Source organism: Cornus florida, unplaced genomic scaffold (genome assembly GCF_030987335.1).
Source record: "Cornus florida cultivar Cherokee Brave unplaced genomic scaffold, ASM3098733v1 CherokeeBrave_3.0.0_Hap2_Chr10, whole genome shotgun sequence".
Lineage (NCBI taxonomy): Eukaryota > Viridiplantae > Streptophyta > Magnoliopsida > Cornales > Cornaceae > Cornus > Cornus florida.
Window position 1 is genome coordinate 113,638,292 of NW_026775580.1, and position 22,485 is coordinate 113,660,776.

Consider the following 22,485-nt stretch of genomic DNA (forward strand, 5'->3'; position numbering starts at 1 on the left):
AGTCCTACTTATATGGATATATATGAACCGGTATGGGACGGTGTTATATTAGGGATGGCTTAGTTCAAAACACTAAGACCTATCTATATTGGGAATGGATTAGTTCAAAACACTAAGTCCTACCTAATTTGGATTAAGGTATGGATTAACCATAAAGGTTAAGTCCATCACCTACTTGTGTCATGTCGATCAAATAAATTGAATGACCTATTATGGTTTTAGGATGGATTTTTATACATATATCAGACCACTATACAGATGGATGATATTTTGTATTAGGAGTACGGACTTTATATACTTATTATATGTGTCGTGGTATGCGCTTGAGTCTCATGACCATGGTTAGGGCGCGTATATCACCTAGGATGGATAACTGGACATAGGTGTTGTTCCCTGGTAGGTCTAGGTACTCATGCCCACCTTAGGGTTCGTATTTGCATATTGTCTTCTATTCAGGCTGAGACAAACCTACTGGACTAGCGAGCGTCCTATAGTGTGTACCATATATATATATGAACTACTCTAGATATTGTTGAGTATTCCTAAGATGTATCTGCGTATCGGATTACTGTTTGGATTGTAGTAGATAAGGACTTGCATGTGGGCCTGACCCATTCCTTTATTTTTCAGGTGTTCGTCAATTCCAGGGTTAGAGCTTGGACGTGCAGAGCAGATACAGATATTCATTCCTCTGATTATGTAAGAATCTTCTCTATGTTAGTTTTGGGTTTTATTTTTATTATTTCAGTTTTGGTTTGAGAATTTTAATAAGGGGTCCAATGGATGGATTCCTGAATTGTACTTATGGAGTTTTGGGTTATCGGATTTGATAAATTATGATACAGGGATTTTCTTTTAGTTTCTTTCAACTTATTATATTATTTCGTATTTCACTTTGTATTCCGTGTTCGATTTAAAATACTTTAATTGTTTAATATCCCTCGGGTTTGGGCCTGGGCCTGATCAACCCGTGTCTCGAATCCGAGGGGTATCACAGTTGGTATCAGAGCACTCCAGGTTCAAGTGTCTCTAGGATTTTATCGTTTAAGACTTCTGCATAGCGTTATCTTTTGATTAGAGCTTAAGTTTAGGTTTCGTTGAATTCCTTTACGGTTCGTTTATAAAGTACTGATGTCAAGCGTATTCTATAATTGTAAAATGTTTGGCTCTATGAAGAGGATGAGGGCCACGATGAAAGCAAAGAAGGGCCCAAGGCCGAGGAAGGTTACTCCGGTGATTCCCCTACTAAGGCTGACCAAGAAGGCGAAATTAGAGACTAGGGAGTTGATTCCAATAGGAGTTGCATCAGAGTGCAAGTCAAGGAAAGTTTCTTGCGTGCGGGATTGGCCACCATACTATGGACCTAACACAACTTCAGTGGTGCTCGAAGCTGAGCCAAGCGGAGAGGAAGACCCCGAAGAAGATCAGGTTGGAGGAAATACCGTTGCATCCAAAATTGAGGGCACTGGAGTTCAGGGATAACTGCTCTTTTAAGAGTATTTATAGTTACTAGTAATGGAGGAGGTATTAGTAGGAATGTAGTGCGGATTTAATCACGTACATTAGGATTCTGTTAAAGAATATTTTATGATTATTCGTTTGACAGTTTATAGTTTGGAAAAGTTCTTAATAAAGTCAACTGGTGGTTTTGGCTATCTTTATTGTGTTGTGTGATAGCATTTTAGTGATAGATATGGTTTTATTAAACTATATTGGGATGATTATGTTGCATTAATAGATGATTATCCCAGTGAGGTAATTGGGGTTTGTGGAACATGCAAGCAAATAGTTGCTTGTAAATACATGGTGTGGAGACAGATTGGTAAGAAGTTTATAAAAGAACTTGTGTAATCAACATGGTAGGTTTGGTTTTGAAGGCAGAATTCCAAAGATTTAATGATAGAAAAAAAAAATGGATAGCTTACGGTGTATTTTGTTTACTTTACGTGTTTTGTATTACGAAGTATTCAGAACAGTTAGGATTTAGGTTGGTGACACATGTATGCAATAGACCTCAGGATATTTCTACACCTTTTTGGCAATACCGCCATTTTACGTAGGAGTAATAGGCCTGTGACACTAGATACTGGCAGACTCAGATTTCTAGCCAGTCTTTTGGTTTTGGACATACACACTTATGATATGATGCATGGGATGGATTGGTTATCGCATTACCATGCCAAGTTAACTGGTATGATAGGTCTATTGTGTTCACCATACCTAGTCGGGATTGGTACGTTGTAGCTATGTCACGTTCTAAAGGAGGTACTAGCACTTACTTGTTCCATGTGGAGGAGGAAACGGATGAGGGAGTTACTGTATCATTGGATCATATACCAATTGTACAGGATTTTTCGGATGTTTTTCAAAAGATTCCAGGGTTGCCAACTAGTCGTAAAATCAATTTTGTTATTGAATTAGCTCCAGGCACTACGCCTATTGCTAGGGCACCCTACAGGATGGCACCAGTGGAGATGAGAGAGTTGTGGGATCAGATTCAGCAGTTACTCAGCCAAGATTTCATTTGTAGGAGAACTTCACCCCAAGGAGTATCGGTTCTGTTTGTGAAGAGGAAGGATGGTTCGCTTCGCCTGTGTATAGATTACAGGGAGTTGAACTAGGTGACTATTCGGAATAAGTACCCTCTACCCAGGATCGAGGATTTGTGTGATCAGTTAAGGGAAGCCACATACTTCTCCAAGATTGATCTGCGTTCTAGGTATCATCAGCTGAGGGTTAGGGAGCAGGATAGTTCCTAAGACCACGTTTCTCACGAGATATGGTTCTTATGAGTTCCGTGTCGTGCCGTTGGGGACCACTCACACACCTAACTAAAAAAGGTGTACAGTTTGTGTGGGATGAACATTGTTAGCGAGCTTTTGAGGAGCTCAAAAGGAAGTTAACTTCTGTACCGGTTCTTGCTACTCCACAAAGCGGGATCAAGTATCATGTTTACATGGATGCTTCATTGCAGGGTCTGGGATGTGTTTTGATGTAGGAGGAGTGACCGATTTCTTATGGATCTCGGAAGCTTAAGCCTCATGAGCTTAATTATCCAACGCATGATTTGGAGTTGGAAGCAGTGGTCTTTGTCTTACGTATTTGGAGGCAATATCTGTTAGGTGAGTCCTTCAGATTGTTTAGTAATCACAAGAGTCTGCAGTATTTGTTCACTCAGCTGGAGCTGAATATGAGGCAACGCAGGTGGTTGGAGTTGTGAAAGACTATCACTTTTCTATACAGTATCATCCAAGGAAAGCGACTGTGGTGGCGGATGCCCTCAGTCGCCGACCTGTTGGTAGTCTTTCCGCTCTATTCACTACTGAGTGGAATATGTTGAAGAAGGTGGATGAATTATCAGATGTGTTTATAGCTTGTATGGTAGTTACACCTTCTATCATTCACAAGATTTTGAAGGCACAACTCGCGGAACAGCAGTGCATTGACAAACTTGCCGAGATAGCTTCCGGAGAGGTTCCGTTCTACTATGTTGAGGCTGATGGAGGTTTGAGGTACAAGGGACGGTTAATGGTTCCTTCTGCTGATGATTTGAGGAAGGATGTGATGACTGAGGCTCACCACTCTGAGTTCTCTATTCATCCAGAAGGCGATAAAATGTATCAGGTTATGAAGTGGCAGTTTTGGTGGGCGGGTATAAAGAGGGACATTGCTCTTTTTGTCTCGCGATGTAGTACTTGTCAGATGGTCAAGATTGATCATCAGAGGCCGCCAGGAGCTCTACAGCCACTACTGATACCGGAATGAAAATGGGGGAGCATTTTTATAGATTTTGTGGAAGGATTGCCAAATTCTGTCAAGGATCACAATTCTATTTGGGTCATCGTGGACGGACTGACGCAATCGGCTCACTTTTTGCCTATTCGTACTGACTTCACTTTGGAGCAGTTGGCGAGACTTTACATTGCCGAGATTGTGAAGTTGTACGGTATTCCATTGTCTATTATATCAGACAGGGATTCGAACTTTGTGTCAGGGTTTTGGAAGAGTTTTCAGCAGGCTTTGGGTACAGAATTACACCTTAGTACTGCTTATCATCCTCAGACTGATGGACAGACTGAGCGGGTGAATCAAATCATGGAAGATATGCTTCGATCGTGTGTTCTCGATTTCAAAGGGCACTAGGAGGATTACTTGCCACTTGTGGAGTTTGCGTATAACAATAGTTTCCAGAAGACTATTGGTCTGGCACCATTTAAGGCATTGTACGGTCGACCGTGTCAATCGCCTGTTTGTTGGATGGAGGTTGGGGAGATTGAGTTGCAGCCGGATACAACATATTTAGAGCCACCATGTCGTATTGTTAGCCGTCGGACTCAAATCCTTTGTAATAAGGTTATCCCTTTGGTGCATGTTTGGTGGAGTCATCACAATGAGGCTGAGTCCACATGGGAACGGGAGGATGTCATTCGCTCGCAATTTCTTGAATAATGGGAAGAAAGTAAGAGCGAATTCCGAGGACGGAATTCCTTTTGTTAGGGGGGAAGAATGTAATACCCTTAATATTTAAAGGACAGTCCTGGAATTTAATTAATTGTTTAAATTGTGTTTTTATGTGGTTAATTGATTAATTGCTGTTAATTTAATTATTTGTGTGCATTTTTATTTAATTAATTGTATTTTTATTTAGTTAATTGGTTAAATTGTATTTTATTTGATTAATTGATTAAATTGTTTTATTTAAATTATTGTAATTGTTTAAAAAATTAAATAGGTTAATTGGTTTTATTTAGGTTTGTATTTTCCTATATGTTGTGATACCCCTCGATTCTAGAGCCACGGGTGATCAAGTCCGAGCACAGATTCGAGGGATACCAACTGTCAATATGTAAACAAGCAGGAATACAAAACGAAATAAAAGAAAATAAATAATAAGCTGAGTAGAAATCTAAATACGAAAACCTCCAAATAAAAGTTTAATAAAATTTAAACCTTTAATTCCGTACAACTCGGGAATCCAACTAGTAAACCCCTAATAATCCCAAATGATAAAACTTTACAGAATTAAAATCCAAAACTAAAGTCAGAAAGAAAACCCTATTTAGTCAGAAGAGTGAGTGACTGTATCTGCATCCCCACGAACAAGCTCTAAACCTGATACTGTCAAACACCTGAAAAATAAGGGTAGGTCAGGCCCACATGCAAGTTCCATACTACTACAATCCATACATAAACCCGATACGCAGATACATCCTAGATAGCTCAACAATAGCTAAAGTAGTCCATATAGATATAAGTACACACTATAGGACGTTCACCAGCCCACATACTCCGTCTCAACTCGAGTAGAACAACCAGGGAAACATCATCAGGCCTGGTTATCAATCCCAGGCGATATACACACCCTAACCGTGATCAGGAGACTCAAGCTCGTATCACGGCACCATAAGTATATATTTAAATCCTTCCTAATACAAGAAAAAAATAAAAATAAAGCAATCATCCATTATGTCGTTCAACTGTTTTAGTTGACAGGACATGCATCCATGTAGGAGTTAACTGTTTAGTTAATCCATTCCATATGTTTGAAGGGGTAGGACTTAGCTTTTTGATCTAATCCATCCCTGATATGTTACCGTCCCATACCGGTACATATAATGCAAATGATCCATAAATAATGCACACTCAATTGAACATCAAATACATCCAAAGACAAACAAAATAGAAATCAGATATTTGCATGATTCTATTATACATCCAGTATATGATTAATATCACGAACATTCGTTCAAATTGCTACAGCAATGATAAACAATTTAAACCATCCATTCCCCATATAATTGACAAAACAGGAAGTATATTAGTTCAGCAATTAACATCCATAACATGATATAATGACTTTCAGAATTCTAAACTAACCACATTATATTAAAATTCCCAACCGATATTTCCATACTAGCAAAGGCTAGTATGGAAATATTTACTGAAACAAAGGCTAGTAAACACACCCTCCTATCTCCTTGACGGCATGTATGTTAATATTTAAATCTCATGACGTCATTTAATCCTCAAATATAACTCCAGAGCATAATATATTGATACACAAAAGTATAAACTGAACACATCATATTTGAATGCCAAAACCATCTCCATACTAGTCCGTTTAATTTTCTAAAGCGAAACTAGCAATTACAACTTCCACTCCTCCTGACAACATATAATTTAGTATCTAACTTTCATGATGTCTATAACTATAGTAGGAACCAACATTCCTGGGACTTAATAATGTTATATAAGTTATTGATATAAAATCCCATAATTACCTTTCAATTCAGTCTACCTAATTTGTTAAAACAACTAGCAAATTAAATCTTCCTCCCTCTTTGACAGCATGCATATTATTTTTATATATTTCATGATGTCCATTCCCATAGCCTACACCAATAATCCTAGGTCTTTAAGGTGTTATAAACATCATTTAAGAACCCCCATCCAAGTTTAGACTTGCCTTTTGACCCCTGGAGTAACAAAAATCACAAAAATTCACGTACTGGGCACTTTATAAAATTGGAGCCGCCTCCAATTTTAGGTTGAGCCAGCTCCACCCATATTGGAGCCACCTCAACATCTTGTGGAGCCGGCTCCACTTCAATGGAGCAGCCTCCATTGAAGTGTGGAGCCGCCTCCACTTCCCCAGCCTCCGTTTTTCACTCTCTGTTTCCTTTGTTCTTCGTCTTCGGTTCTGGCGGAAATTCCAACTGTCTGTTCTAAGTTTCTTAAGGATTTTAAAGGTTCAATTTAAGCCCAAATACTCCTAGAAACTTCTCCAATTCCATTATGAATTAATTGACAAAAATCTAAACTGGAAACAAAAACAGTTTATGTTTCTCTGTTCGTCTTCCTTGATTCCGGTAAAGTTCCATCCTCTATTCCAAAAGTTTTCTTAAAGTTCCTAAGGTGCAAGATAAGTCCCAACAGTCCTAGAAACTCCTTACATTCCTTTATGAATTAATTTCCCAGAGTTTAAAACATAATCCAAACAGTTTATGCAAAGAAAGCAAACCTCAGTTATTTATACGTTAATCAATTTACAGTCCCCAAATATGCATCAAACACCAGTTTTAAAAATTTAATTAATTCCTGGAGACTATATAGAATGCACAGAACACAAGTTTACAGGAAGGAGATAGAATGAAACTTGCCTTAAGATTCCGGTTTCAAATCTTCACCGCTGTCTATGGAGTTTCCAACGAACGGACGACTACCGGCAACCTTCCTACTGCTCCAGTTCTATTCCACCATCAACCTCTTCCTTCCTCTATGGCACACCTATAGTCTATAACTGAAAGCTCCCTATTTTCCCCTCAAACCTCTCTGTTTCTCTCTTCTCTAGTTTTCCTCTATTTTTCTTCTCAAGATAAGATGTCGTGAATAGGATTTGTAACCTAGTAGACCCTAATCCTAATCCCAGCCCATTAATACGTCGGCTACCCTATTATACATAAATTAAACCCTAAACTTAATTATAAATACAACACACATAAATATTCTAAGCTACCAAAAAAACACGTTTATTAAGTTACTAATAATCAAATAATTAAATCACAAATACACCAATTAAATTAAAACACATAAACCATTACAATTAAATAATTAAAGTAAAATAAATAAATAATTCACAATTAATCAATTATGCAATTAATAAAATAAATAACAATTTCAATTAAACACATAGCCAGAAAATTACATCAAAGTGCACATAAAACAAATAATCAATTAATCAATTAAAATGCACATAAAACAAATAAATAAATTTCACGTTGTAGCTGACTTAGGGTTGGTGTAGAATTAGACTTAGGGTTTTAGTGACGCCCTATATATATTGCATTGTACGTATGTTTAGGGTTACAAATAAAATCCTATTCACGTATACAGTGAGATAGAGAGATACAGAGAAGCAGAGAATGGAAACTTGAGAACTTGCAGAGAGGTTTAAGGAGGTTGTAAGGGAGTGCTTTTGGGTTGAACCAAGAACGCCGGAGGTGTAGAACAATAGTCGACAACGTTGATGGAAAACTTAGAGACGACAGTTTTAGTTTCTAACTGGAAATCAGAGGCAAGTCTCCGTTCTTCTCTTTCCCTTTAATTCGTGTTATGTGCATACCTAGTTAGACTCCAGGGACTTAATAAAAGCTAAAACAAATGTAATCAAACATATTAACATGTCTTTGATGCAAATATAAACTCTGTTTAGTCTCGTGTATTAACTGTTGTATAACTTTTGATATTCTGTTATTTGGTCCTACTGTGGTGTTTACGTTTTAAGCTTTGATGAAATTGAGATCATGAGTATGTGTGGATGATTTGTAGTTGATCTAGATCTAAAATTAAACCCTAGAACAAGTTCTTTAAAACAGTGTTTAAATTCATGGAATTAATTTGTTTTGGGTCGCTCAGATTGCTAACTGTATCTCGGTAGTCGTTGCTTTAAAACCTGTGTTCAACACATGTTATGGATGGATATCTGTGTTTAAGATGAACCTAGGACTAAGGTGGAATCTAGAACAAAGATTAAAAACATCACAAAGGGTCTAGGAAAACACCAGAGTTGAGGAAGATGAAGCAGAACTGGACAACGGCAACTAAGGGGAGAAGAGCAGGCTCTTCCTACCCTTAGAGCCGGCTCCCAAGGAGGTGGAGCCAGATCTACATTGCTAGGAGCCGGCTCTACCTTGCTAGGAGCCGACTCTTGTTGAAGAAGAGCAGGCTCTACTTTGTTTTGAGCCTGCTCTAGTCCAGAACTCTCACAGTAGGTTGGTTTTTGATTTTTTTTGTGCGTAGTTAAGTTATACAGTGTATAGCATCTCTTTTAAACTTTTTTAATTGATGTGTTGGGACTATAATAGACTTAATCTAATATGGAAAACATTAATCCATGATTGAGCTAAGGAATAGAGCAAAATAAATCTAAAGAAAAACGGTAGATTGCAAACTGGGTTTTTGTGCGTCGTTTTGACTATTCTGAGTATTTCTATTGTGTTTAAACTACTTTAAATATTGGATGGAACTGTTTTAGACCTAAACTTAGTATAAAGGAACATTAATCTATAATGGGATTAATTGAAGGAGCAATATAAAGTTTAAGAAAAAATTAAACGATGCACACCGTTTTGCTAGTTTTGTGCACTGGAATTTAGCAGATTTTTATTATATGATTCAATGATATATATAATCATGTTTCCTCAGTGTTTTAGGTATGGTGACTTATTTATAACCAACTATACTTAGGTTGGACTTAGTTGGTACTTAAATTGTATTAAATTGTATCAATTCATGGATCTTGTTGGAGGATGTAAATGTTTGCATATATTATAACAGTTTACAGCATTGGATGTGGTTTTTAGGCCTAGTATTGAATGCTTAATATTTATGTATATGGATTCATATATCTTGTGCAGAACTTGGAGTATGGTTGTCAACTATGTTAACTGGAGGATTGTATGTACCGGTATGGGACAGTGACATACTAGGTATGAATTAGTTCAAGCACTAAATCTTACCTAATTTAGAATGAGTTGGATTAACCATAACATGGTTAAGTCCTACTTATATGGATATATATGAACCAGTATGGGACGGTGTCATATTAGGGATAGTTTAGTTCAAAACACTAAGACCTACCTATATTGGGAATGGATTAGTTCAAAACACTAAGTCCTACCTAATTTGGATTAAGGTATGGATTAACCATAAAGGTTAAGTCCATCACCTACTTGTGTCATGTCGATCAAATAAATTGAATGACCTATTATGGTTTCATGATGGATTTGTTATACATATATCAGACCACTATACAGATGGATGATATTTTGTATTAGGAGTACGGACTTTATATACTTATTATATGTGTCGTGGTATGAGCTTGAGTCTCATGACCATGGTTAGGGCGTGTATATCGCCTAGGATGGATAACTGGACATATGTGTTGTTCCCTGGTAGGTCTAGGTACTCATGCCCACCTTAGGGTGCGTATTTGTATGTTGCCTTCTGTTCAAGCTGAGACAGACCTACTGGACTAGCGAACGTCCCATAGTGTGTACCATATACATATATGGACTACTCTAGATATTGTTGAGTCTTCCTAGGATGTATTTGCGTATCGGATTACTGTTTGGATTGTAGTAGATCAGGACTTGCATGTGGGCTTGACCCACTCCTTTATTTTTTAGGTGTTCGTCAGTTCCAGGGTTAGAGTTTGGACGTGCAGAGCAGATACAGATATTCATTCCTCCGATTATATAGGAATCTTCTCTATGTTAGTTTTGGGTTTTATTTCTATTATTTCAGTTTTGGTTTGAGAATTTTAATAAGGGGTCCAATTGATGGATTCCCGAGTTGTACTTATGGAGTTTTGGGTTATCGGATTTGATAAATTATGATATAAGGATTTTCTTTTAGTTTCTTTCAGCTTATTATATTATTTCGTATTTCACTTTGTATTCCGTGTTCGATTTAAAATACTTTAATTGTTTGATATCCCTCGGGTTTGGGCCTGGGCCTGATCAACCCGCGTCTCGGATCCGAGGGGTATCACAATAAGGCATGCTATTATGTTCATGGCATAACTTATGAGTTTTTATAGTAATGAAGTGTATGTGGCATTCATGCATTAGCATGGGCAAGAAAAGGGGAATTTGGTTTGGAAACAAAGGAAATTGATTTGAGTAAAGGCTTTAGAAATGGGGAGAGACATCTCATTTCATGGACTTGCATAACATTGCATTTGTGATGTGTGGATTATATGTGATGGTATATTTTTCCCCAAAATAAATATAATCCCTCTTTCTTTATGTCATTTTTTGTTTGGATTCACGGGGTCATTAAGGAGTGCGTTTTAGGCACTTCATACTGGACCGTTGTGCTCACCCCATTATTACCATTTTTCAGGGCATGACCATGACGTGGTTGAAGATGGGTCTCACAAATATAGTTATAAATGGCGGACTACAATCCACCGCAGTCTTAGCCTGGAATAAAAGAATGTCTCTTTTGCTATCTTTTATATTTAGGCCTGATTTTGTACGGTGTTGACTCAAAATGTATTATTTTGCAACATGTGAAATAGTTAAATTCATTTTGGTGTATAGCCATTGGGAAAATGTAATTAAGTTTTAATCACACTAAATCCTTTAGTGTATTTTAAGTAACGTGTTATAAATTGTGTTAACAATGTGGTAATGTTATTGTATTAGGTGATGAAATATATTTAAGTATGTACGTGAGTGTAGTGGTATAGGTGGTTGTTATCAAAGTTGGTATATTTCGGTTTTCTTTGGATAGTGAGCAATTGAGTGTGGATAACCCAAAACCAGTCGACGTGAAATGCCATACGTCGACCGATTGACCTGAACCAGTCGACGTGTAGCTTCCCACACGTCAACCGGTATCTTGGCAGTGAGCATTTCCACCGTACGTCTTTAACAAGTTGACGTGTAGCCTTCCATACGTCGACCGGTATCCTGGCGGTGGGTTTTTTCACTGTACACATCCCAAACCAGTTGACGTGTGATGTATACACGTTGACCGGTTCCTGTTCCATACATTTTTTATTTAGTTTCCCTAATTATTCCTTTCCACCTATCTAAAGTTGTGAGTATTTACTTTATGACCCAAATAAAATACATTAATTATATTTTAACTACGAAAATGACTATTTGGCCCCCGGATTTTACCTTAATTATTAAGGGTACCAAATAAATGACTATTATGTCCTTGGAGTCTTAAACCACTAGAAATGTGACAAATGACCATATTATCCTTGTTAGATTCTAAAAATATAAATTTAACATGAAAGGACTATGTTACCCTTAGATGATTTTGGGTTGGGTAAGGACCCGATTAATGATCCGGATCCAGTGGATTTAGGTCGTTACACAACACCTCATCAGCTAGATTCAAAATAATCGCACTGCGCACCTTTTCATCGACCTCATCCTTGTCTTCATCGGACATAATTGTTGGTAACTTATCCTTCCCGAATAACACCTTCTTTAAACCTTGCTGTGTCAGCAGGGCTTGCATCTTAATGCGCCAAAGACTGAAACTAATCTTGCCATTAAATTTCTCAATCTCGTATCCGGTAGACATCTAAAAAAAAAAACTCCCCAAAATATTTCTCCGTGAATAGTACCGTATTTGTGAACAGTACCTGAATAGTATCTAGGAACAGTACCGTACGTGTGAACAGTTTTAGTGAATAATACCGTACACGTGAGCAGTATCTATACATAATACACGAACCCGAGCTCTGATACCAGTTTGTTATGAAAAAAAGATCGAATAGGAGTTTATGAGAACAAGAAAAAAATAAATGACAAAAAAATAAAATAGACACACACACAAACGAGACAAGGATTTACGTGGTTCGGCTATACCTACGTCCACGAGGAGAAGACAAAACAATATTTCACTATGAAAATAAAGAGATACAAGGCAAAGTGGTTCACACCCAAAACCCAAATTACACCTAAACTCTCTCACTTAATAACTGATATTAGAAACTCACTCAATTGATTTTGGGATGCATTACACCATGAGGCACAAGACTATTTATAGCCAAAGAAATCAACCAAGGCTTGCTGATCACGCATGGATGGCTGGCACCACAACTTGTTGATCAGGAATACTTGTCGTAATACCCCTAATTTTAAAAGGATAGTCTCGGTATTTTAATTATTGTTTTATTTCATTTTTGTGTGATTAATTGCTTGTTTGCTTATTATTTAATTGTTTTATTTATCTGATTTAGTTGTTTAAATTGTGAAATTAAATTGCCTTATTTGATTTGATTAATTGTTGTTTAATTTCGTTAATTGGATTTTTGGTATTTTCTTTCATTGGCGTAATTGCATGTTTAAGTTAAATGCGTTAATTGAAATTTAGGGTTTTGTTTTATTTTTTCTTCACGTTGTAGCCGACTTAGTTCTCCGTCTCATATTACACTTAGAATTAGGTTTATGAGTGGCCCATAAATATATGTATTAAGTTCTGCCTAGGGTTTTAGAACCCTATTCACGACAGTGGTGACAGAGAGAGAACAAATGAAGGTTTACAGTAGTCGAAGTTCACCGGAGCATTTAAGAAGATGATGGTGCAAGGTTTCAGATTGAGACTTAAAGGCAAGTTCTATTCCTAACTCTCTCCCTTTGACTCGTGTTCTTTACATGTGTAATACAATTCCAGGAACATATAAAGATTAAAATTAAACTGGATTGCATGTCTGAGATACTTTAAACGGAACGTGTTTTCAAGTTGTGTATTGTTTGTTTTAAATTCTTTCTTGCATAACTCCTGATTTAATTCATGTCCATTGATGTATAAAGAGTTTAATTAATCTGGAACACCTTGGAAAAACACTAAAATTAATCTGTTTACATGGTTGAGTTGTTTGAAACAGTAGGTGATCATGAATGCTAAACTGCTCGATTTAAATTCTTTTTATACAATACATGTTTAAGTTGATGTCGGTAGTTCTATAAAGAATTCAATTGCCTCTTGAACATACTGGAACCTAGTTCAGACACCTAGGAACCCTAGGAATGCAGGATAGATGTCTGGGAAGTCACCGGACTTGAAGACGAAGAGGGAACAAAAGGAGAGCCGGCTCCCGTTGGAGGGGAAGAGGCTCCCCTGAGCAAAAAGCAGGCTCCCTCAAGGAGGGAGCCGGCTCTAGGGACTATGGAGCAGGTTGCCTCAAGGAGGGAGGCAGCTCCATGCACTAGGGAGGCGGCTCCCTCGAGTTTTTTTTTTTTTTTTTTCAGCTTTTTGGCGTTTGGGCTACGGGGCTTGGATTTTAAGATTTTGAGATTCAGGTATAAACTGTATTGGGGTATTCAGATATGTCCTAAGCCCTATTAAAACTTCAAAGAGTAGGTTAGTGGAAAAATAAACCAACTGGGGTTTATACTTGAACCGTAGACAGTTTTTAAATAAACTAGTTTACTGTTCTTGGTTGTAAAGGATTTTAAATTTGCTAAATTTTAGAATAACAATTCTCGGTGATATATTCCAGATAATATGCTTCAGAAATCTCAAATAAGCATGTCAAATCTTATATTTTTGTTATGCTTGTTAAGGATTAAATTGATGTTTAAATTTCAGCATTTACTGCATCAATTATTAGACTGAAAATATAAGCATGATAATTGGCCAATGTTATTATGCTTGCTATGGAATTAATTGATGAAAACATTTATTTATGTTCAGTCAATTATATGGATTCTGTAAATTAGTTGGTATTTGTATTCATTACCTGTATTATCAACTACTGGAATGTATGGATTGTATGCACCGGTATGGGATGGTGGCATACTAAGGGCGGATTAGTTTCAAAATACTAAATCCTACCTATGCTGGAATAAGGGAACGGATTGTAAAATAAATCCTACTTATACTTAAGTCAAAGAAGCTGCACAAGCTGAATTACTAATTGGATTATTTGTTATTTATGCGAAGTCAAAGAAGCTGTACAAGCTGACTGACTAACTGAATTTCTTATGGATGGATGGGATCGAATTTTAAATATTTATTTATAGTACCGCGATTTGAGCTTGAGTCTCAAAGTCGACGGTTAGGGAGCGTATATGCAGTAGGATGTGTAGCTGGCTATGTTGGTTGAGGTCTACCCTGTTAGGCTTAGGTAGTCATACCCACTCATGTGCGTTTTGTATGTTGCCTTCTACTCAGGTTGAGACTATCATAGTTCAGTGAGAGTCCCATAGTGTGGATATATATATATGTACGGACTACATAGTTATTATTGAGTTGGTTAGGATGTACATACGTATCGAGTCTCTGTTAGATTGTAGTAGGATGGAACTTATTCGTGGGTCTGACCCACTTCTATTTTTCAGGTATTCGCCAGTTCAAGACTTAGACCTGATCGTGCTAAGCAGAGACTATCACTCACTCTTCCAACGACGTAGGACTTCTTTCCATGATTTAGATTTTTTTATGTTCTTTTAGTTATTTACATTTCAATTTGGATTTTCGTATTAGGGGTCCAATAGATAGATTCCCGAGTTGTTTAACTGTTAGAGGTTTTGGATTTTAAGTATTTAATTTTTGAGGATTATATTTTAGAATTCTTTCAGCCTTTAATTATTTATTTCTTATTTCATTTTGTAATCTGTGTTCGTTTAAATATTAATTGTTTGATATTTCCCTCGTGTTTAGGCTTGGACCTGATCAACCCATGTCTCAGATCCGAGGGTATCACAGTTGTTGATCACATAAACTTGAAGCCCAAGATGATGATGTAATGGGTGATGACAAAACTTAGCTGCCAAGTTGTTTGCTGAGTTGGCAATTTGATTTGAGCCATAATATTTTAACATTTGTGTTTGACAAAACTGGGAATAGGGGTGGCAATTCGAGTTCGCATATCATAATCGTGTCGTGTCGAACTAAAGGTATAACACAAAACATGTCAACCCGAGCACGACACGATTAATAACCGTGTCACATATCTTAAACCTGAACACAACATGTTTATAAAACTGGTAACACGACACGACACGTGTAACCCGTTTAATAAACGAGTCGTGTTAGACGCACCAAACGTGACCTGTTTAACGACCTTTTTAACATGTTTACCCGTTTAACTTGTTTAAGGTGTTTACCCACTTAACCTATTTAAGGTGTTTACCCGCTTAACCTGTTTAAAGTGGCCAAAGATTAAAATACTAGCAAATTAAAATACTAACAAACATTAATAGAAATTTTGTACCGTAGTGGTGTAGTCTAAAAAAGAGATTAAAAGCCAAAGATAAAGATTAAGTCGTCACAAGTCATAAGTTACAGACCAAAATAAAGATAAGTCGTAAGTTATTACAGACCGAATTAAAAATATTTAATAGAATTGTCAGGGTAACATGCTATCTTTTTAAAAGCCAAAGATCTACGACTCAAAAACTTCCTTCTGCAATCTGTATGCATTCTTTTCTGAAACACCCAAAAGTACAAATTCCTACAAAATAGGTAAGTGAAAAATGATGTGCTTTTTCTCAAGGTCGTATTAACACCCAAAGTTGTAATAAAAGTGTGGCCAAGTTTAAATTTATAAAGAGCCACTACTACCTCTAACTATTAATATAGCTAGGGTGAGTAGGGATCGTCCCAAGGGATTGGGGAAAATGTTAATATGGAAACAAGGTCAAATTAGTAGGTCAAATGATCAAAAGATTGTTTGTTTGGTTAATTAAACTACAATGTAAATGAATTCAATATAAAGCACTTGAAATAAATAAAAGGGTAGAGAACAAGAGAGAGAGGTCTTGGGATTTAGAAGTCACCACTAAACATCACCATTCTAGACATTCAATGTGTAATAAATGAGAGGAAACATGTGTTGCAATACAATGAGGTGTGATTGATTGAATCAACAAGCATGGATTGACTAATTAAGTATAAATTGTCTAAACAACCTAGTGAATAGCACAATATATCAAACTAAGCCATTATTCCTTCCTTTAAGCTCTCAATCAACACACTAACAAGTTAGAGAATTATACTACTTGCACTCATAAGTATGGAACATCAAATAACAAGCATGGATTATCCTCGTATCTAAGAAAGTAAAGCAACTACACTACTTCTAAGCTAGGGACATGAAAATTAAATTAATTAAACTAAGGTAGAGGCACAATCCATCGAGAAATGAGTATAAACCATCAAACAAACCACAAGAGTATACTATTTAAGCACTATGCCTTGACAATCTCTAAATTCATAGCATCAATACACATAGACATGCATCAATATCACAAAACCAAGAGATAAACATATGACCATCTACTCTAACATACATAGACATATGGATAAAATGAAATGATCAATTGGAAGTATTAATGAACACAAATCATTGTAAGAACAAGATTCATACATAAATCAAGTGTCAAGACAACATTACAACACAAATCCCCTCAAAATACAAAGCATTAAGGTCTAGAAGACATACTTAGGGCTAACTCTAGCCCCAAGAAGATGTTTAGCCACTCATTGATGTAGTCATCCAACCCTCAAGGGCCATCTCCATGGTAGAAATACTCTTCTTCTTGATGGAAACCCTAGAAGAATGGAAGAACTCCCAAAATAGTGTATGTCTCTCTAAGCTCTAGCCTCCTCTTCAAGATATATGATTCTAAGTTATGTTCTCTCTAGATGTGAAGATATTATATAAAAATGGCTCAAAATGCTTTTATAGGTAACTCAAGTGTGACACCCAATGGTCAGGTCTCGTGCACTAGGGTCCTTTCAATGATTGCACCACGAGTCATCTTTTAATGAGCTGGACTCTGTTTTAATTCAGACTTGATGAGGTTCGATTGATCGAGTTCAGATGAGATCGATCAAACTGTGGCCAGATCCATCAAATTTAGGCCAGATCGATCAATCCTTGGCGGCGCCTTTTTGGAATAAAACAAATCTGAGATATTTTTGGAATATTTTGGGAAAAAGACAGAAGTGGTAGGTGGGGATAAGATCAATGAAATTTGATCGATCTGAAGAAAGTTGAATTGATCGAAGATGGAAATTCTTTGAGGATAAGGATAAGGGGTCTAATCCATCTTAGTGAGGTGAGATCGATCAATGTGAGATCGATCTAAAATATTCCTAATCGATCGAAGATTGCTGATTTCCACCACTTTGCTCCATTCTTCCATTCAGCTTGAGATTACTTCTTTTATACTCTAATTTGGCTGAATTAATTTATTTTGGGGATAAGCACCTGAAAAGGACAATAACATGAAATTAGTCTAAAACGACAGGAAAGTAAGATAGATAAAGGTCCTAGAATACTCGAGCTTAAGGAGTTTAAATGCACACTTTTCAGCGCTCATCATAAAATAAGTTTAGATAAAAATAAATAAATAAATAAAAATACACTATAAAAGAATGCGTGTAACAAATTATGTGAAAAATAAAACAGATTCAGATGTTCGGTCACGCTAACACTGGTGGAACATTGGCCTTCAGCAAGGTCATCATTGTTGATATTAAGTTTCATCAGTTCCATTCGTCCCAGCAAACAACCACCTGAGGCTTTTTTAGCTAGCTGGATTTTAATTTTCGGTCACGCTAACACTGGTGGAACATTGGCCTTCAGCAAGGTCATCATTGTTGATATTAAGTTTCATCAGTTCCATCCGAGCAAACAACCACCTGAGGGTTATAAAATTTTCAGGATTGAACTCATATATGAAAATAGAAGATCAAATTTTGGGAAAATTAATTTATAAATATACAAAAGAACACCAGATAAGGAAAAAACAGGCAGGTTTAGGTACAAGATTCGCCGGTCTAAATCAGAACAAAACTATCAGTTGATAAAATGATGGTCTATTTTAATGAATGAGATGGTGAAACCAAAACACTTTTTTCTTTCTTTTTTCCAAATTCTTCAATTAGAAATGAAACATCAATCAATTATCGGACCCAAAGAAACACACACAGACACACAATCAGCAGAACAAAATAAAACAGAAGAGGCATGGTGGGTTTGGCTCCGTTTATAAAGGGATGCTTAAAGATGGGACTCAAATTGCTGTGAAGAAGCTGGAGGGTGCTGGTCAGGGTAAGAAAGAATTTCAAGCCGACATCACCACCATAGGCAGCATTCGCCATGTCCACTTGGTGAAGCTCAGAGGCTTCTGTAAAGAGGGGACTCACTGCCTTCTTGCTTACGAGTACATGACAAATGGGTCTTTGGATAGATGGATCTTCAACGACGGCCGTGAAGGTTTAACATTGGACTGGGAAACAAGATTTAAAATAGCTCTGGGAATGGCAAAAGGATTGGCGTATCTCCATGAGGGCTGCAGTGTAAAGATTGTTCACTATGACATAAAACCCGAAAACGTGCTTCTTGATGACAACTACCAAGCCAAAATTTCTGATTTTGGTTTGGTAAAGCTGATGACAAGGGAACAAAGTTGTGTGGTCACAATGGCAAGAGACACAAGGGGTTACTTGGCACCAGAGTGGGTAACAGACATTCCCATATCAGAGAAGAGTGATGTATATAGTTTTGGCATGGTTTTGCTTGAAATCATTGGGGGAAGGAGGAACTTCAAGCCAGAGGTGAGTTCAGAGAAAGCCCACTTCCCCAGTTATGCCCTCAGGATGCTAGATGAAGGGAGGCTGAAAGAGATACTTGATTCAAAGCTTAATACTCATGAAAGCAACGGGACGGTAATCACTTTGCTTTCTGGTGCATACATAGGGACATGTCTCTAAGACCATCCATGGCTAAAGTAGTTCAAATGCTTGAAGGATCCCGTACCGTAGCTCAGCCCCCAAGCTCCTCCCAGATGGTTCTTTGCAAACTTTGTTAAACCTATCAAAGAGGAGCCCTGCTGCCGCATTGATTCAGACCTTTCCGGTGTGCAGTTATCAGGTCCAAGATGATGAGAGATGTACGCTTTTGAGAAAGACCTGGTAAAATTAACAACCTATTATGTTGTTGTTTCTTCTTCTTCTTCTTTTTCTTTTCTTTTTTTTTTTTTTTTTTGTTTCCATGGTATAGGGTAAATTTATTATGTTGTTAAGATACCTATATTATCATTTTTGTTTGGAGTTTCTATTTATTAAGTGTCCCAAACATTTGATCAAGTTCTGGGCATTATAACACCGTACTTAACAAATGCTGAACCCTGATAGATACTTTCTAGGTTGATGTAGGACATAAATTATATTCTTGGTTTATTTTCCATCAACGTGTAGGAGATATTCCAAATCTTCTTTTGTTTACTTCCTTCATTCCATGGATTGCAACCAAACAGAACATTTGGTATCTTTTGTCAGATTTTAGTTTTTAAACAGTTTATGGAAATTCATCTTTCTCTAGAGTACCAAATTTATAAAATTTCACATTGAAGAAGGTAACAGATTTAGGAAATATAACAGAGAACGAACTTCAGTTTTCTAAAATTTTCAAGAACTATTACAAATAAGTCCTATCTGACTGAATAGGATATCATTAATTTGTTTGTAGGCATTACCTTGATTGGCTCTTTGATTTCTATATGTAGAATACCCTACTCTCTGATCAACTAGCCTATATAATCAAAGAGCTCATATAGGCTTCAAATGATCCAGAACCAGCCAAGAACTGAGCCAGCAACCAACCCCATTCCCAAGAACAAAGCCATCACAACTGCTGACATTTCGGCTTCTGAAGATGGCACTGATTTAGGAGTGAGGATCATGATGACGCTTGTCAGATATCCATTGGTTAGTCCAAGCAAAATTGTCAGAAATGCCATTGGTACCTCAGTTTTCAGCCAACTGGGGCCATGTAGGCAGGCTGCAAAGAAGAGATAGAACAAAAGCCTGGCAATGCAAGCCCATGCAGCATTTTCAACACTCTTCAGAACATGTATTGCAGTTAGAGACTTCCCTACAAAATCTGAGACATTGTACATTGTGATAAGCATAATAGGATACCAATCTCTGAGAATATTGGATTTAAGGTTTTCTGCTATAAATCCTGGAAAGATGGACAGAGTCACGGTGTAAATTATGAATATTCCAAAAGCCGGCAACCGGATTTTTCTTGTCACATTCCATAAATTTGGCCTTGAAATTAGCGAGTCATCTTGAAGAAGTTTGTAGTGCTGTTTCATGGCAGGCAACTTGTACAAAAGATTGCAACAAATGGTACAGCCCAGCAATATGACTATGCTGACTATAAAGTAGGAGTGAGCACTTGTTCTGAGGCCCTGTGGCGTTTGTGGAAGCAATGCCTTTGTTGTTATCCTCAAGATTGAAACCAGAACACCTGTTAGCAAGCAATGCATTCAATCAGGAGAAGTGAGTGAGCTGATATTTTGCCTGAAAATATAATCTTTCATCTTTTCACTTGAATTACTCTCTTACTAGTTAAGGCCCCCTGCTGGTAAAGGAAGAATACTACTACTTATAATGAAGATGATTTTGGCGAAGGTACTCAAAATTCTTTTCTTTCACAGCTACTTTGTAACTATTCAGTTGAGAGTAGATTTCATCACTTCAGGGTCACTTTTAATGTAGCCCATTGTTGGAGAATCATGTGGATGTGTTGTTCTATCTGTATCTGCTAATCTTTATTTCGCTATGCTTATATGATCTTTAGTTGTAGAATTTTTTTGAGTTTTACAGGTGAACAAAATCATTTTAACGACATTAATTGATCTCTAAAAATGATTTTAAAATGACCTGGATTAAGGTATAACCATGCTACCAGTCACGTTATGCCATGCCAGTTAGGGATAGTTCAGTTGCTTTCATGAACATATTTTTCATGGCAAAATAAGAATCTGGAAAAAAAAGTAAATTCAGAAGAGGAATGCTATAGTTTCAACAATCTTCCTTAAAATAGTGGAGGTGATAATAATCATAATATGGTGCTTGAAAAATTATTTTATAGGATTACTTTTTTTGTGAACCCCTATGGAGGACCTTTGTATCTTTCTCCATATAGAAACAGTTTAGCCTGTCTTTTTTAGGAATCATTGAAACAGTAAGTTAAATGCAAATTACATATAAACTACATTGGCCACCAAATTAACCAAAATTTCTCTTTGTCGACTCAGAGAAGAGAAGAGCAAGAAAGTTGCAGAGTTTTTCACAATTAAATGGTACCTGAAGAAGCAGTTCCAGCAAAAACAGCCTGCATATACTGTTTTGGCAGCTTGCCTGCAGATCCTATCAAGCTTCCTCCAATCAATCCGTCGGCTAAACCACACGCCACAACTGACGCGACCGTCACGCCATAGGCTCCACTTGATTTCCCTTTTGATTCAGTGCAGCACCAAGCCCAGTCCATCACTGGTGTTACAAGAAGACACAGAACAAACATGGAAAAACCCAAGTTCATCCTCAATCTAAAGCTCAGCATTTTATTCCAACTACCCCAACTCACCATCATAATTAGAACCAGCATTGAAGAACTCATGTAAGCCACAGAGAAGACTTTCTCGACATGCCTGGTTGGATAAAGATAGCCAAAGTAATCAACAGCAGTGATTAAAGCATTCCAAGGAAGCAAATTGCCTGCTCCAAGCAAGAAATGGATTATATAAGCAATCTTGTAAGTGTCTCTGGGCTCAGTTTGATCTCTACACTCTTTCACACCTTCCATTCCTTCAAGCTTTTGCATTCTTGCAGGCTTAAAGTTTTCAACCTCAACACATACACTTGTTTAGATTTTTAAGCATAATATAAGCGGCGTTTGGACACTGTGAAATGATTTTTGAATTGAAAGGATGTAAATAAAGCCGCGAGTTAAGCCACTTTGTCTAGCTGTGAGCTTTCTGTAATGTAACATTGGTTGATTAGTAGCAAAAGTTATTGAAATGTAGAGAGCTGGACAGGATTAGCAAGGAAGCTGAGCCAATTCGGCTAGTTGACGACTCTACTTAATTGGGTCATTGATTTGATTGATGGGTTTGAATTTGGAATCAATGTGGCTTATGCAATGTAAGAAAA

At 37.0% G+C, this 22,485-nt stretch overlaps 1 protein-coding gene and 1 pseudogene across 1 annotated transcript; one reads left to right on the forward strand and one right to left on the reverse strand.

Annotated features, from left to right (window-relative positions):
- The first annotated feature begins 1,515 nt into the window (after positions 1 to 1,515).
- On the forward strand, positions 1,516 to 19,352 carry LOC132278429 (G-type lectin S-receptor-like serine/threonine-protein kinase SD2-5; annotated as a pseudogene).
- A 555-nt stretch (positions 19,353 to 19,907) lies between these two features.
- Positions 19,908 to 22,156, reverse strand: LOC132279972 (equilibrative nucleotide transporter 8). Its single transcript, XM_059782058.1, has 2 exons — positions 21,640 to 22,156; positions 19,908 to 20,797 (listed from the first exon to the last, which is right to left on the reverse strand). The coding sequence occupies exons 1-2, from the start codon at positions 22,154 to 22,156 to the stop codon at positions 20,103 to 20,105; spliced, it is 1,212 nt and encodes a 403-aa protein (XP_059638041.1). The 3' UTR covers positions 19,908 to 20,102.
- Positions 22,157 to 22,485: the final 329 nt, after the last annotated feature.

Coding starts and splice junctions, on each gene's coding strand:
- LOC132279972 (XM_059782058.1), bottom strand. CDS start 22,156: ATGCAAAAGCTTGAAGGAATGGAAGGTGTGAAAGAGTGTAGAGATCAA. Junction 20,798..21,639: donor TGCTGGAACTGCTTCTTCAG/GTACCATTTAAT, acceptor GCTTGCTAACAG/GTGTTCTGGTTTCAATCTTG.